This window comes from Physcomitrium patens, chromosome 25, assembly GCF_059467195.1.
Source record: "Physcomitrium patens ecotype Gransden chromosome 25, ASM5946719v1, whole genome shotgun sequence".
NCBI classification, from domain to species: Eukaryota; Viridiplantae; Streptophyta; class Bryopsida; order Funariales; family Funariaceae; genus Physcomitrium; species Physcomitrium patens.
Window position 1 is genome coordinate 5,671,295 of NC_143434.1, and position 13,521 is coordinate 5,684,815.

Consider the following 13,521-nt stretch of genomic DNA (forward strand, 5'->3'; position numbering starts at 1 on the left):
ATCAGCTCAATTTTATTAAATTAAATATTACATATGTGTTTATAGTGTAGGTAATGAATCATAGTTTATGCTACTGCTATCAAAACTTATTTTTATTAATTAAAATTAATGCAAGTTTTTTACATGATTTGAAAAAAAAAATGTGAACATAATAGAAACATTAAGTAATGATTGGAAAAAGAAGAAAAAAGAAGAATAAAAAAAAATATGTAAAGTGGGTGGTAGTTTGAGGTGGTATTAGCAAAAATTGTGGCAGCATTAGCAACATCCTATATTTACATATATATATATATATATATATATATATTTGTTTCAATTGATTTTTCTTTGTTAAAAACTATATTGAAACTAATGTTCAATTATAATTTTAATAAAATTTGAAAATCTTTGGTAGTGAAAAATTATTTTATCACTTATATCTTTCAAATTTTTAATAAACACCTTATGCAAATCTTCTTTTAACCATTCTTTTCTATGTTTCAAATTCATAATACCAAAATTTTATCCCGAATTAAATCATATTTTAAAAGAATTTATTTTATATGGCACAATTACATATGTAATCTAATTATTTTCTTCTCCAAATTAATATTTAGTTGTATATATATAAATATTTTTTTTATTTTGAAACAAAAATGATCAACCAATCATTTTAATTTATTCATAAAAGATTATTATATATATGCATGTTCAACAAGCATCCATATACACACATATACACACACATATATAAATGTGGTAAAAGAAGAAAATAGGTTCTTGTTTAGGATTTAAGATTTAGATTTTGAATTTTAGAAGATAAACTTGGTTTAAGTTTTAGATTTTGGTGTGTACAAATACTTATGTAGAATATATATATAAGTATTCTTATATATATTCTTATATATATACATATATTTTTGTAACTTTTAATTTTTTTAGAAGTATATTATATAAAAAGTACACATTCAAAGTAAAGAATTCTCAATCATACTAAAAGATTTATTTTAAATAAAAAGATAATTAAATAAATAATAAAATAATATAAAAATCTATAATGTGCATGAACTTTGTTCAAAGAATTGCATCTTGTGAAGGTAATAATCGAATAACCATTTTCTACCATCTTATAATAACAAAAATTAGTTGTAAGCTAATCAATTTCATGTTTAGAGTGCTTTGTTTTAAAAAATATAATAAATCTATTAAAATTTTAAAAAAGTTCTAAAAATATCATGATATTTTCAAAAGATATTTGCAACCAAAATGCAATATATAATTGCATATGCTAAAAAAATAAAAAAAATTAATACTAAGTTAACATTTTTTAATATTTATCATTATGCTTTATTAATCTCATTATATTCACAATATGCAACAAAAAGTGTTCATGTGTCAATGCATAAGATATATCCAAATTCTCTAAATTAGGATAATTTTTGGTATAAAAGATAGATAACTAGATTTCTTTCTAATCAATTTTCTATTCTAATAATATATGTAATAAAAATTTTAAAATTCATCTTAGAGTTTGCAAATAATATTTGCAAAATCAAGATCATAAATGAGCATTATAATCATACTATTTTTAGTATAAGTTCATAAAAATGGCAGCTTATTTTTTTCAAGAATATTCAATTATGTTGTTACAATGATACATGTTTCTATTTGATATATTAATGAATCCACATTTTAATAATGGTGTGATTTTCTTGGCATTGAACCCAAAAATATTCTACTAATTTGTACAACTTGATCATTATGATCATGCTTGCTAAAAATGTTTCTAAAGATATGATTCTCTTTTTAACAATAATATTATGTATGATATAGGTTGCTTGTAGGACCCATACCTTTAGCTGAAAGAAAAGTCTAAGTGAATTTGAATAAATATATTAAAATTTGATATATTTATGATTTTTTTTCTTTGTTTGAATTCAAATTAGTCCTTAGATCTTAGTAATCAAAGTGCAACATATTGTTTTGTTTGTTTCCAAACAACTTGGTTCTTGTCAACTTGTGCTAAAGTCTTGTGCTTTAAAAACAATAGCTTTGTACAAATTAATAGTGCAATTTTAAAATGAAATATCATTTGTTAAGTTATGAAATTTGTTAAGCCATAATTTTTGTTACAACTTTCAATAACTAATGTTTTTATTTGTCAATATTTAAAAATTGAATTATTTATCACTTCATTTACATTTAAAGAGAGAATAAAGAAACTATAAGCCATGACTTTTTTATTTCTTAAAAACTCAACTGCAAAAAATACATATACATACATACACACATACATGTCTACTTAATTTTTAAAAAAATTATTATATATATATATATATATATATATATAGTTTGGTAACTTAATGACCTAGTTTAAAGAAAATAAATTCAACACAATAGTGTAAAATGATTAAAGGTCAATGTTCGATTGAGGCACAAGAAGTGAAATCCAAGATAGTTGCAGAGAACGTGGGTACATGGAGAAGCAAACGAAAATCTCTCTAGTCTAATATTGTGAGAATCCACACTGAGGCGACCGCATCGCACCCAGCGTCCAGCGGTCGCCACGGCGATAGGCGCGATGGAAGTGCCGCGAGAGGACGCCTCGGCGCGGCGCGGCGACGTGGCCCCCACCGCGTCGCCCGGCGTCACGCGCACCGCCAAGCGGGCGCGGTGAGTGTCCCTGCACCAGTGCGCCGGAGGAATGATCCTTGGCTGATACGGAGCAACTCTCACCTACTCCCAGTTCCTCACCCCGTCTCTTCATGGAGGAGGAGGAGGATTCCAGTCGTGCTTTGAAACTGGACTCGCTGTAGAGAGGTCGAGAGAAAGAGATCGGGGCGCTCCGAGCGCGTTAAGTTGGTGCTGCGACATTCTGTGCGATAAAAAAAAAAAGTTCACTGAATCTCTCGCTGGGGGTTGATTGATCTCGACGGAGATGGGTTTCTGGTTGTGATGGATGGGGCCGATTGCATCTCATGCGACCTTTGACAACGACCGATCAACCAGTGTAGTGTATGGACTGCTGCTGCAGCTTTTTGACAAAGTTTTGCCCAGTAATCCGAATGGGGGTGTAATTGCCTTTAGTTAGGTCAAGTACGATTAAGCATGTTAAGAGTGGATCCAATAGATTAGAGTGATTCCTCGCATTTTCTCTCTTGCGTTGTGGAAGTGTAGTGTGGATATCGACCATAGTTGATTGAAGCATTTGTCCACTGGTGACGTATGTGCTGTGCGGACGTGCACCCTTTTTCTCTTGTGGATTGCAGCGTCAGTAGTTCCTTCTTTTGGTAATGTAGTCCCCTTCTCAACAGCAGAATCTCTATTTCATGGAAAATCGTCCAAAAGCTTGTTGGCAGCTGTTGACTGAATCCAACCTAGAAGAATGAGGTATAAGTCACGTAAACGCGTGCTACATGGAGCTCTGTCAAAAAGAAACTAGCGATTAAATCCTTCGTGTACATGCAACAAAGTCTGAACCGCCCCTAGCGGAGTAAGTACTTTTCGCCGTGTATGCGTCCGAAAAGGTCCAGAATTTTTTCGACGTTATCTCACCCCTGAACATGGCAACTTCTCATCTTCATGTCACCATCGGCCTCCGCAACATTAATGAGACGCCTACTGCCGTGAGATCATTCTCCAACCCACCCCTGTTGATAGCTGACGTCGACATCTGGTATTGAACCAGTTGAAGTTAAAAAATTCTGGACATGGAGTGGACCTCCGCCGTTTGGTGCTTGATTTCAGGATTCTTAACCTTCCCTCACCAAACTAAACTTCGAAGGAGCTCTGCCGATGACGAATAACCAAGTATACGTGCCTAAGGCTCGTCCAAACTTGCGAATGCGGAGGGTGGGGAGGGATGTTCATGGCCTACTACAGTGTACAGTCGCTCAATCTTGTCTCATCTCACTCCTCGCAAGTTATAAAAAACCATGCGGACAAGGTTTCAGATTCACAATCTCAGCAATCCGAGTCTTCGTTCAGTGGGATTCGTTTTTAGCAGGTTGTGGTCGGAATGGGTGCTTTTGAAGGACTGAAGCCTTGGGGCCGCAAGATTGTAGTGATCATTGCTCTTACAGTGTTTGCGGATATGATTTTCTTCGCCGCCGCCCAAAGTAGTGTTGCGGTCCAACAAGAGTTCTTGACTCCGCACAACAATGCGCGGAAGGATGTGGGTGTCGATGCGTTGGTTTGGAGCAAAGAGCTTGAAGATTATGCACGCAGCTACGCGCAGAGTCAGCGTGACAGTTGCCTCCCTTTGACGCACTCGAATGGGAATTACGGGGAGAATCTGTTCTGGGGGTCGGGGCAGAATTGGACACCATTCGAAGCGGTCACTGCGTGGAATGATGAGAAGGTGGATTATAACTACAATACTAATACTTGCGCACCGAACAAAGTATGCGGGCACTATACGCAAGTGGTGTGGAATACGACCACACATGTTGGTTGCGCTTCGGAGATGTGTTCGGATGATGGAATTTACATTATCTGTAGCTACGATCCGCCAGGTAATTGGATCGGCGAAAAGCCCCACTGATCATGATTGGGGTGTGTCAGTCTGGTGTCCGATTGCTAGCGGCGATCTAGTCCGGTGTTGTTGAGATTGAACTGAACTTCTGACACGCTTTTGTTTTATGAATTTTAAGAAAACTAGTGCACCTGTATCTGTAGCAGCGCGTTCTGTGGAAAAAAAAAAAAAAAAAAAAAAAACTCAGCTGTAGAATGGATTAGCAAGGGAAGTTCGTGTTAGAGGAACTTCCATGTATTGCTCCTTGTTATAAAGCTCCTTGTGGATTTTGACATTTATCATCATTTCTAACGATCGACAGTGGTCGAATCCAGAGCATGATTGCTATCATGCTCGAAAACTTGCCAATCTTGTCGGTGGAACCACTTTTCTATAATACATTGACAATGCTTTACCAGCATCGATTCTTCGTGTTATGTTCAACTCAGAGAGTCGTTTCGTTCTTATGTATATGTGTCTCGTATAACCCATTCTTCGATTACCCAATGGAATGGCCCCTTCGTGGACCTTTGAGGATTTCCAAAACTTGTTCCTTCATTCAACTTCCTTGTGCCACACATTGTTGAAGATCAAGTTCTCAAAAATTACGCCGACATACTTTCGACGATGTTCAAACATAACTGTGAAAACGTGAGCATGAGCTAGCACTCTGGCATGTGCGCAACGGTTATCTACAATTAGCGACAATAGTTGAGGGGTATAGCATCCTATGCGAGAATTTCCATCCCGCCATCGATCGATCTCGTCGCCACTCATAGAAGAATGTTCCACAACAAGCGCACTACACATTCGCACAATGTAAACGCACAGGAGTTGAAAAGATGACCATTTTCCATTCTCAAACTGAGTAACGCCTCATTTCGAAATCCTAGGAGCTTGCGATACCATTCATGGTCAGAATGCAGTACTCCAACAGCGTGCATGGCATAGTGAGCGGCGCTAGTTCAGAAGCCGCAGATCTTGCCTCAGAATTGCACCGAATGTGTTTTGTCTCCAGGATGACAGAATCCATGACTGAGTGACGATGTCTACGTGATGCGATCGAGATAATGTGGTGCTTCGATCGTCGTTGCCATCGCGCAGAGGCTCGATTGGCCGGGTGAGTCTCGCCTCCTTTGCGGGTTCCCAGCTTCACACTTCCTTCCACGACAATCTCCTTCCGATCGTCCTCTTCGGAACGATCGTTCTCTCATCGTTCGTTCGCTTGTATTGTATACTTGTCCCAGGGAGTCTATTATATTCTTGTAATTTTAAGTATTTTGACGTAACCAATGCATGAACTTTTTTGCATCTCACACTTGTTGAGTGTTTTGATGGGATGAATGTCATTTGTTTAATACATATTCTATATATGAACCACATCAACCACTATTTTTGCCTTGAGATTGAAGTTGCCAGAATTCCCACTTTTTTGCTGTCCCCGCAACGTTGATTTTATTTATTTTATTCCTTTCTTTATTATTTCTACATTGGAATGTTGTAGAATGATTCCGTGATATGTTTTTCTGTGTGTATATATATATATATATAAGTGTTACACGTCTAGTTATCCACTATTTGAACACTTACACACATATGCATTGTCGACTGCATTTATGATTTCTTCAGTCACAATTTGTATTGTTTTTGAACCTTGACATTGATTAACAACATGCCTTGTCAGCTTTAGCAAAAGTTTGACTTATTGAAGTAAGTTTCACAGATGTTTTTTAAAACATGTTTTTATAATCGTGACCAGTGCGTGTAAAGTTATCAAAATTGGAGTCATACATTTAATAAGCTGTCATCATAATCCTGCGCAAGATCATTTTCAATGTTATTAAGTTTTGATATATTTTTTTTATCATCGCTGAAATTCATTCCTTGACTATTTGAATACATCTCAACCTAGTAACTCATACACAAATAACACATCTTTTCATGTCTTTATAACTTCTATGAAAACAACCAGAAAATACTTCTTAAATAGATGCAACTACGTCATCTCATGACATCAAAAGTAAGAAATTGAAAACCCACCATGGGATGTTACGCAGCACATTTTTGCAAAGATGCCCAAGGGAAAAAGAGGAAAGATGCAAAAAGTATTAAGAATTATCCGAAGTTGAATGATGAAGTGTGTAAGCTCAAAATGAAAATCTTCATTGAACCTAAGAATCAAGTTCTTCACTTAAAAACGGTGAAACTTTGTCCTACTCACTACTTAGTCGGAGCGGCATATTCAATTTCTACGACATAGACCCGAAGGCAATTCCAATAAGAATCGAGTCAAGTTCCTCTGAGGGAGGCAGCCACATGATCCTGTGGAGAGGGGCACAAATAGACACAAAAAACAAGGTGAAAAGCAATGGGAGGAAGCACCTTGCTTGGTCTTCAAGGTCATTGAAAGCGCAGAAAGAGCATTTGTGTAGAACATAGCAGCAGAAACATTCACAGTGGCAATTTACAAAAATGACAAGTTAGATGTGAGCCATGGCACTGGCAGTCGGCATTTCATTCCAGGTCCATGGTCTTCGGTGATACTCAGGTCGAGTTCTGATAAAAAAATAACTTTATCATAGCTCCAAAACTATTGCAAATCTCACATTTGAATCTGAACACGCTGTCAAAACTCTAACTATGCATTCAGTGAATAGAATATACAACCGATGTGGATGAAACATAAAGAGATATAAAGAGGCATGGGCTTAACGGTAAGCCTTGTCACAATATCCTTCGAGACTTGAGGTATCTTAACATGATTATGAACAAGACAATGCCTCCGAAAACAATGCCGGCTGTTGTGTAGTAGAATGCCCTCTGCGAATAAACAATTGCTGGGTTGGAAAATTTGATGCTGAAAAATTTGTGGGGGGAACATATTAAACATTAAAAGTATGAAGGAAAAGAAAAGAAAAGAAAACGGGTCTGAAACATTCATCACGTGCAGGGTGAACTTACCACATGCTCTTCCAAGTAGGACTTGAGATTCATACCAAAGATTCCTGTATTTTCCAGAGAAGACTGATCAGCACTGAAAGAAACCATAGACCAGAGAATTAGGTTCCTGGCAACTACAACAATAATCTTCACACAAGGGACCCCTTTAGGAAAAATATTAACTAATTAATTAATTGAGAAGCGAGCGTATAAAGGGATTATTACCTGCAACGAGAGCTCCTAGAGCAGAGCAGAATGTGCCCACTTGGAGCAACAGCTCCAATCGGCTCACCTCAAGACGCCTTGAACTGCAACACCGCCATGTCTCGCCTTAATACATCCGCACTCACAGGTTCCTCTTGCTACTTGAAGGTGAAGTACAGTACTAATTGCTTTGCACATAAAATTGGTGGTACTAATAGTAGGTAAAAAAACACATCAAACTAATCCAATGATTCAACAACTGAAGACAAACCTCAAGTTAACACCAATAGAATCTTCCATCTCTTTGGCAGCATCCAGCAACTTCTCAGCTTGACCGTGACATGAATCGCACCTGTTAGAAGGAAAGGTTTTACGTGGCAGAAGTGAACTAGCGTAGATTACATTGTAATTGCAACTACTCAGCTCTGCGAACAAATTACGTCTTCAAGGTTCTTCATCTTTTACTTACTTCAATCACCTATAACTAAAAGTCAGATTATCACTTGACATTCAGGATAACACTAACCTTTGAAGGTAGTACTCCAGAAGCATTTCAATTTCCTCTTCCTCATCTGCAGACATGAAAACACATGCGAGTCAAGAAACATGGCTTGTTTATGTTATTACGAAACAAAGAAACGTTGTCAGTGTATCCTAACCAATGGATACATGGGAACCATAAAACATATAAAAAACACGGCTAGAATATCACCTTCTGCAATCTTTTTGTCCACATCTACTACGCATTCAATGGAGCCATCTGCCTTCCGAATATTGCATGTCCGTCCCATGATAGTCATTTTCCGGATATCCTCCGGATGCTCGAGCATCTCCAGAAGCATTTGACGCAAAGCACCAGCCTTTGCAGCTAATTCCACCTGAAACCACCTCGCGATAAGCAGGACTAAGCAGATGATTTTGAATAAGTTTTTCCTTCAATTTGAATCGACTCTCATTAGCTCAGCAATATTGACCAAAGATCAAACAGAACATGGAGTCCATCCAGAGGCATACCAGCGCTTGCTTTCCAAGGCGAAGTTCCTCCAGAACATCAGCTGTGTAACGAATTGGAAGCACCTTCAACAAAGCCATCACCTACGAACATGTGTATGCCAAAGTCCATGAAGTATTGTCACGATTAGAGATAAGTACCACACAGACACTTGAGCAGTTTAGAGGCATAAGAAATTGAACAAGAATAAGTGATCCGTAGTAAACTTTATTGTAGCACCACTCTCTATTTAATCCCGATATACGTACTTCTGAGATACAAATCATGTGAAGTTAACTGGATGCATGTCCCTAGAATCTTTCAAATAAATGTTAAGAACATTATCTCTGTAAAACGTAACTATCAGGCATTAGCTTTTCCTCGTTAATCACAAACAAAAATTCACCTTTGGCTCAACATCCATGAGCATTCGTTCTAGCCGCTGAGTTCTTGAAATAAGAGCGGCCTCAACAACCTGGTCTTATCAAGCAGATAACTGTGGAAATCAGGCATCTTAGAACTAATCTCAAAAGTGAAATGTATGACAATGCACTTTAATTATTAACAGGTAAACATTCAACAATTGGATTCTTGAGTGAATGCTGAAACCACAGAAAGGCCAAGATCGAGAGGGAAAAAAAGGGGAGCATATGCACAATGTGAACCATCCACTTACACTCGCAGAAAAACATTTGGGACAGAAAAGGATTTGGCAAAATATTACCTCCAATTCGAAAGGCATAATCGGACCGTGACCGTTGCTATTCCGAAGACGCGGAAGTAGTGCTGCCATAAATGCTTCAGCTCCAATACTATAAATTCACGACGATAAAGCCAGGGCAATGTCATCACCACGAATATACCTAAATAAGAGAATCTTTTTACGTAGGAAAAAAGTACAGCGCCTCAAGTTTACTTTGCAATAGCTTTGCATCAGGAAGAATTTACAACTCACCTTTTGTGCTCAAATATTAGGACATTTTGAGATGTTGCTATTGCCCTCAGCGAACCCAAATTGAGGAGGATAGCCTGGTCCCTTACCTGTCATACATCACAGGCAGATTCAGAGCTCACACGCGCTTCAGAATCAAGTTCATTACGCATGACAATTGGAGCATGTGCAAACCACTTGCGATGCTCCGTTAAAATGTAGACCAACAAATAGACAGTTTAAATTTTTTATGAAAAAACTGAAATTAATCTATCCACATGGAACTTTCAGAAGACCGGGATGCAAGTACACCTCCACTGACCAGAATGGCAGGCGCTGAGTTGGTGACCCACAATGACGGATCAACACTACGAATATCCCGTAGACGTAACCCAGCTGTCACAAGTCAATGTCCAGTACGCATTAACCTTCAGCAAGTATAGCTATGTTACCAGAGTACAAGCAATGCAAGAATAGTAAATTCACAAGGCAAGGATGGCAGAAGGGCATTGTAAAGTCTACTCACCTATACTTCTCAACAATTGCCTTCTACTGACTTCCCGTTGATTAACATTTCCACCAGGGTGAATTTCGAGCACCTACAACACCAATGATTGCCGAAGCGTAAGCTCTGACGAGTTCCAAATATAAAAAAATTAAGAGCACTGGTTAAAACGAACTTCTTTGCATACAGCAACTTGCTCTTACCTGGTAAACAGGCTCCTTTCCTCCAATGGCTAAGGAGTCAGCTGCAGATCCCACACTTCCAGAGCTACCGTTGTCTGAGCTAGGCTCACTTTCCTCGCTCCATGACTCATACCCTGCACCATTTTCATTATCTGCACTGTCCCCAAATGTATCTTCTTCATCATCCGTGTATTTCTCTTCACGGAAAAGGTCGGATGCATTCGAAACGGTACTTGACAATTTCTGGTAGTGTCCATTATTGTCTGTGGCACTGCCGTCGTTAGATCCTCCATTCCACATGTTAGCCTGATATTGATCTCCGGCAAACTGATCCTCTGCGTTGGTTTGCTTGCCAAGGTCTTGGAAGACATGGCTTGAGTCACGGTCTGCATCTTCCTCACGATCAAATCGGGGGCTCTCCGAAGATGTGTTTTTAGAGCTATTATTGTTGTGCGCATGAATCGAGCTAAAAGTGAACCTCTGCGACCATCCAAGGTTCAAGCATCCTAGTTTGCAAATACCATCACGCACAGTGAAAGCTCCCAAGCTGTTTCCATAATCAGATTGAGAGTTGAGCGATCTCTTCCTAATTTTCCTCCTGGATGCCAAAATTCCGCCATTCTGCACAGACGATCTCAACCTGCAGTCTATTGTTGTGGATATCTTTCCGCTGTGAGAGGAGTAGGCAAAAATGTGGCCCTCTCCAAGACCAATAATGGGCTGTCTAACTTCACACTCACCACACTGCCTACTCCCTTGGCAAACAGCTGCATGAATCCCTGCGCTTGGCAAATGCAGCGCTCCTGCACTGCAGTTCCATGTTGAACCCATAAGCATGCCAGCTTCAGCTCAACTGCTCAATGATCGATGAAAGCTAAACAAGCCTCCAGCGTTCAGGTATTGTAATCGCTCCGGCGTGACCATGAAAATCTTACAGCAAAGCTCCAGATTGAAAGTCTGCAAAATACTGCAAAGCGCATCCTTAAGAACGCAACAGCCATGAGTCTATCAAAGAGACGATAAAGATAAGAGATTGCCAGCGGCTACACCTCAGCCCGTCTTCCGAAGTGACAGTACTAGAAATATTTGTTGTAAGGAAAGCGTGTAACACAGGAATAACGGCGCGAATAATTTGAATTCCAAGTCACATAAAGAGACTAAGCAATAGGCAGTGCACTCCTACCTCGGCAATGCCCAACAGACAAGACTTTTACATTCTCATCTCAAAATACTGTAACAAATGGTGGTTGAAGATGGACAACCTCCAGGTATGACTTTGAATCCCAGTAATTCAATCTATTAATCATGTTAGGCAGAAATTGCGAAGTTGTGAAAATTTGCCTCGCACCCATGAGCACAACAAAAATACTTGCACATTAAAATCCTAGAGTAAACAACACCCTTCATAGAAACAGTAAAGATATTGCAAGTTTCATGTGACACGACTCCCGTTGCATGTCAAAATTCGAAACTCTTCGTGAACCCTCGTAGAGTCAAATTCACTTTCCAGAACCTGCAACAGACGTATTTCCTTGTTTCGAGGTTCCAGAGACTGCAGACTGTCGAAACAATGAGGAGATGCTACGCAAGTAGCTTCATCTTGCCCTAAAACCTCGAATCCGACAACAGCCTACAACCAAAATGTTCACGACCACACAACTCCCCGTACAAAACGAAAAATTTGACAAACCAACACACGCCTCACTAACCATGGGAACCACCAACCCAGCAATCCTCACAGCCCACACTCCAGCTGCAACGTCCATACCCGCTACTCCACAGAAACCAACTCCAATCCCTCCTTCGCAACTCAACTCCAGCAACAACAACATCAACAACAGCAAAAACCAACAGCCTTAAAACCGACTCTGATCAGTGTCACAAATCACAACCTCCGAATGTCAGACTCCGAAGCAGAATCCCACCCCAAAATAGACCACCAAATCACAACCGAATGCGGAGCACGGAATTGCTAATGAAGTTGACCCAATCGTCCACACACCTACGCAAGCAAACGCGACGTCACCTGCTGGTAACGAATTCCTGCGAGCGCGCTAGGCAGATTCTGAGAATGCTTAGTGGATAGCTGGAATCCGCGCAGGGAATGCCAGTGCTCTCGATTCTGTTTGGCCCCTTCACTCCATTGTTAGGCCTGCCCTTGTCATAAACTCCGTGGCCAAGTCACAGCAAAGGAGCCTTTTTGGACACACGCAATCGAGAGAGCGAGTGAGCGAGGGGGAGGAGCAAAAGCGAGAGTGGCCACTCATCTTCACACCAATCGACGAGTGACGGACGTCCCGCTCCAAATGCGGGATTCCGTCGGGCTTTTTCTTGCGAATGAAACTGAATCCCTCCACGCCAATCCCACCCCCCCCCTCCTCCTCATGTCCACGTCACCTTTTTCTGTTTGGTGACGTGGGTTTTCTTTAGAGAAGGACCCGACCTTTGAAAATGAGCTCGTTTTCGTTTTTGTAACGGTTGAGTGTTTTTGCGTTTAACTTAAGTGTTTGATGTTGTACATTAATAGGGGAATGTTAAATAAACCTATGTTTTTACTAAATAGATCTATTCTTGATGAAGAATATGATAATCCTCATGAATGTAGTTGGTTTTTATTGATTGCAGACCCAATAGTAGGAAAATAAATCTAAAGGTCATTATTTTTTTTATGATGGTTAGAATGGATAGGTTGATTTAATAAAAACTTGAATCTATTTAACATTCTCGTATATATATATATATATATATATATACATATAAACAAAGGATTCTACTTATGGAAAGATTTTTTAAAATTCTATTTGATTTGTTTGCTACAATGGTTGGTTGTGAAATAATGTATAAGAAAGAAGTTTTTAACTTTGTTCTAGTTGCTTCAATTTTTTTAAGATGGCTGCTCATGATTTTAGAAAAACAATAATAATGATAATTATAAATAATTTTTTTATCAATTTGAATATATATATATATATATTTTATACATTATGATCTTTGGTTTTATTTTAATTTATACACAAAATTCTTGTATATTGATTCAAACAATAATATTCCTATTAATACCATAAAAAGTTTATCAATGAATATTTATTTAATTTTTCTTCTTATTATACCATATATTCTAAATATTGTAACTTATTTAAATAAATATTAAAATTATATTCTTAGTTTGTTTAATCCTTTTGATTCTTAAATATGGAATCTAATCTATTGAAGATTTGTTTTAGTAATTTTGCATGTGATTTTCAATTTAAATTCTTTAAACTAATAGAACCAAAA

General features: G+C 38.4%; 2 protein-coding genes across 11 annotated transcripts; one reads left to right on the top strand and one right to left on the bottom strand.

The window, feature by feature from the left end:
* The first annotated feature begins 3,776 nt into the window (after positions 1-3,776).
* Positions 3,777-4,791, top strand: LOC112277264 (pathogenesis-related protein PRB1-2). The gene has a single exon (XM_024509398.3). It carries the CDS (start codon positions 3,998-4,000, stop codon positions 4,520-4,522), a length of 525 nt encoding a protein of 174 aa, XP_024365166.1. The 5' UTR covers positions 3,777-3,997; the 3' UTR covers positions 4,523-4,791.
* A 2,181-nt stretch (positions 4,792-6,972) lies between these two features.
* Positions 6,973-12,371, bottom strand: LOC112277487 (magnesium transporter MRS2-11, chloroplastic). Of its 10 annotated transcripts, none has more exons than XM_024509886.3 (14): positions 12,272-12,371; positions 10,267-11,202; positions 10,085-10,157; positions 9,881-9,954; positions 9,583-9,668; positions 9,352-9,439; positions 9,034-9,102; positions 8,651-8,731; positions 8,349-8,514; positions 8,163-8,208; positions 7,908-7,988; positions 7,658-7,740; positions 7,454-7,497; positions 6,973-7,312 (listed from the first exon to the last, which is right to left on the bottom strand). In XM_024509886.3, the coding sequence occupies exons 2-14, from the start codon at positions 11,080-11,082 to the stop codon at positions 7,217-7,219; spliced, it is 1,803 nt and encodes a 600-aa protein (XP_024365654.1). In that variant the 5' UTR covers positions 11,083-11,202; positions 12,272-12,371; the 3' UTR covers positions 6,973-7,216. The 10 variants fall into 10 exon arrangements, with proteins under 10 accessions (XP_024365654.1, XP_024365652.1, XP_024365655.1 ...); XM_024509884.3 differs by having other exon boundaries at positions 10,267-11,212; XM_024509887.3 differs by having other exon boundaries at positions 12,248-12,371.
* Between the last annotated feature and the right edge of the window lie 1,150 nt (positions 12,372-13,521).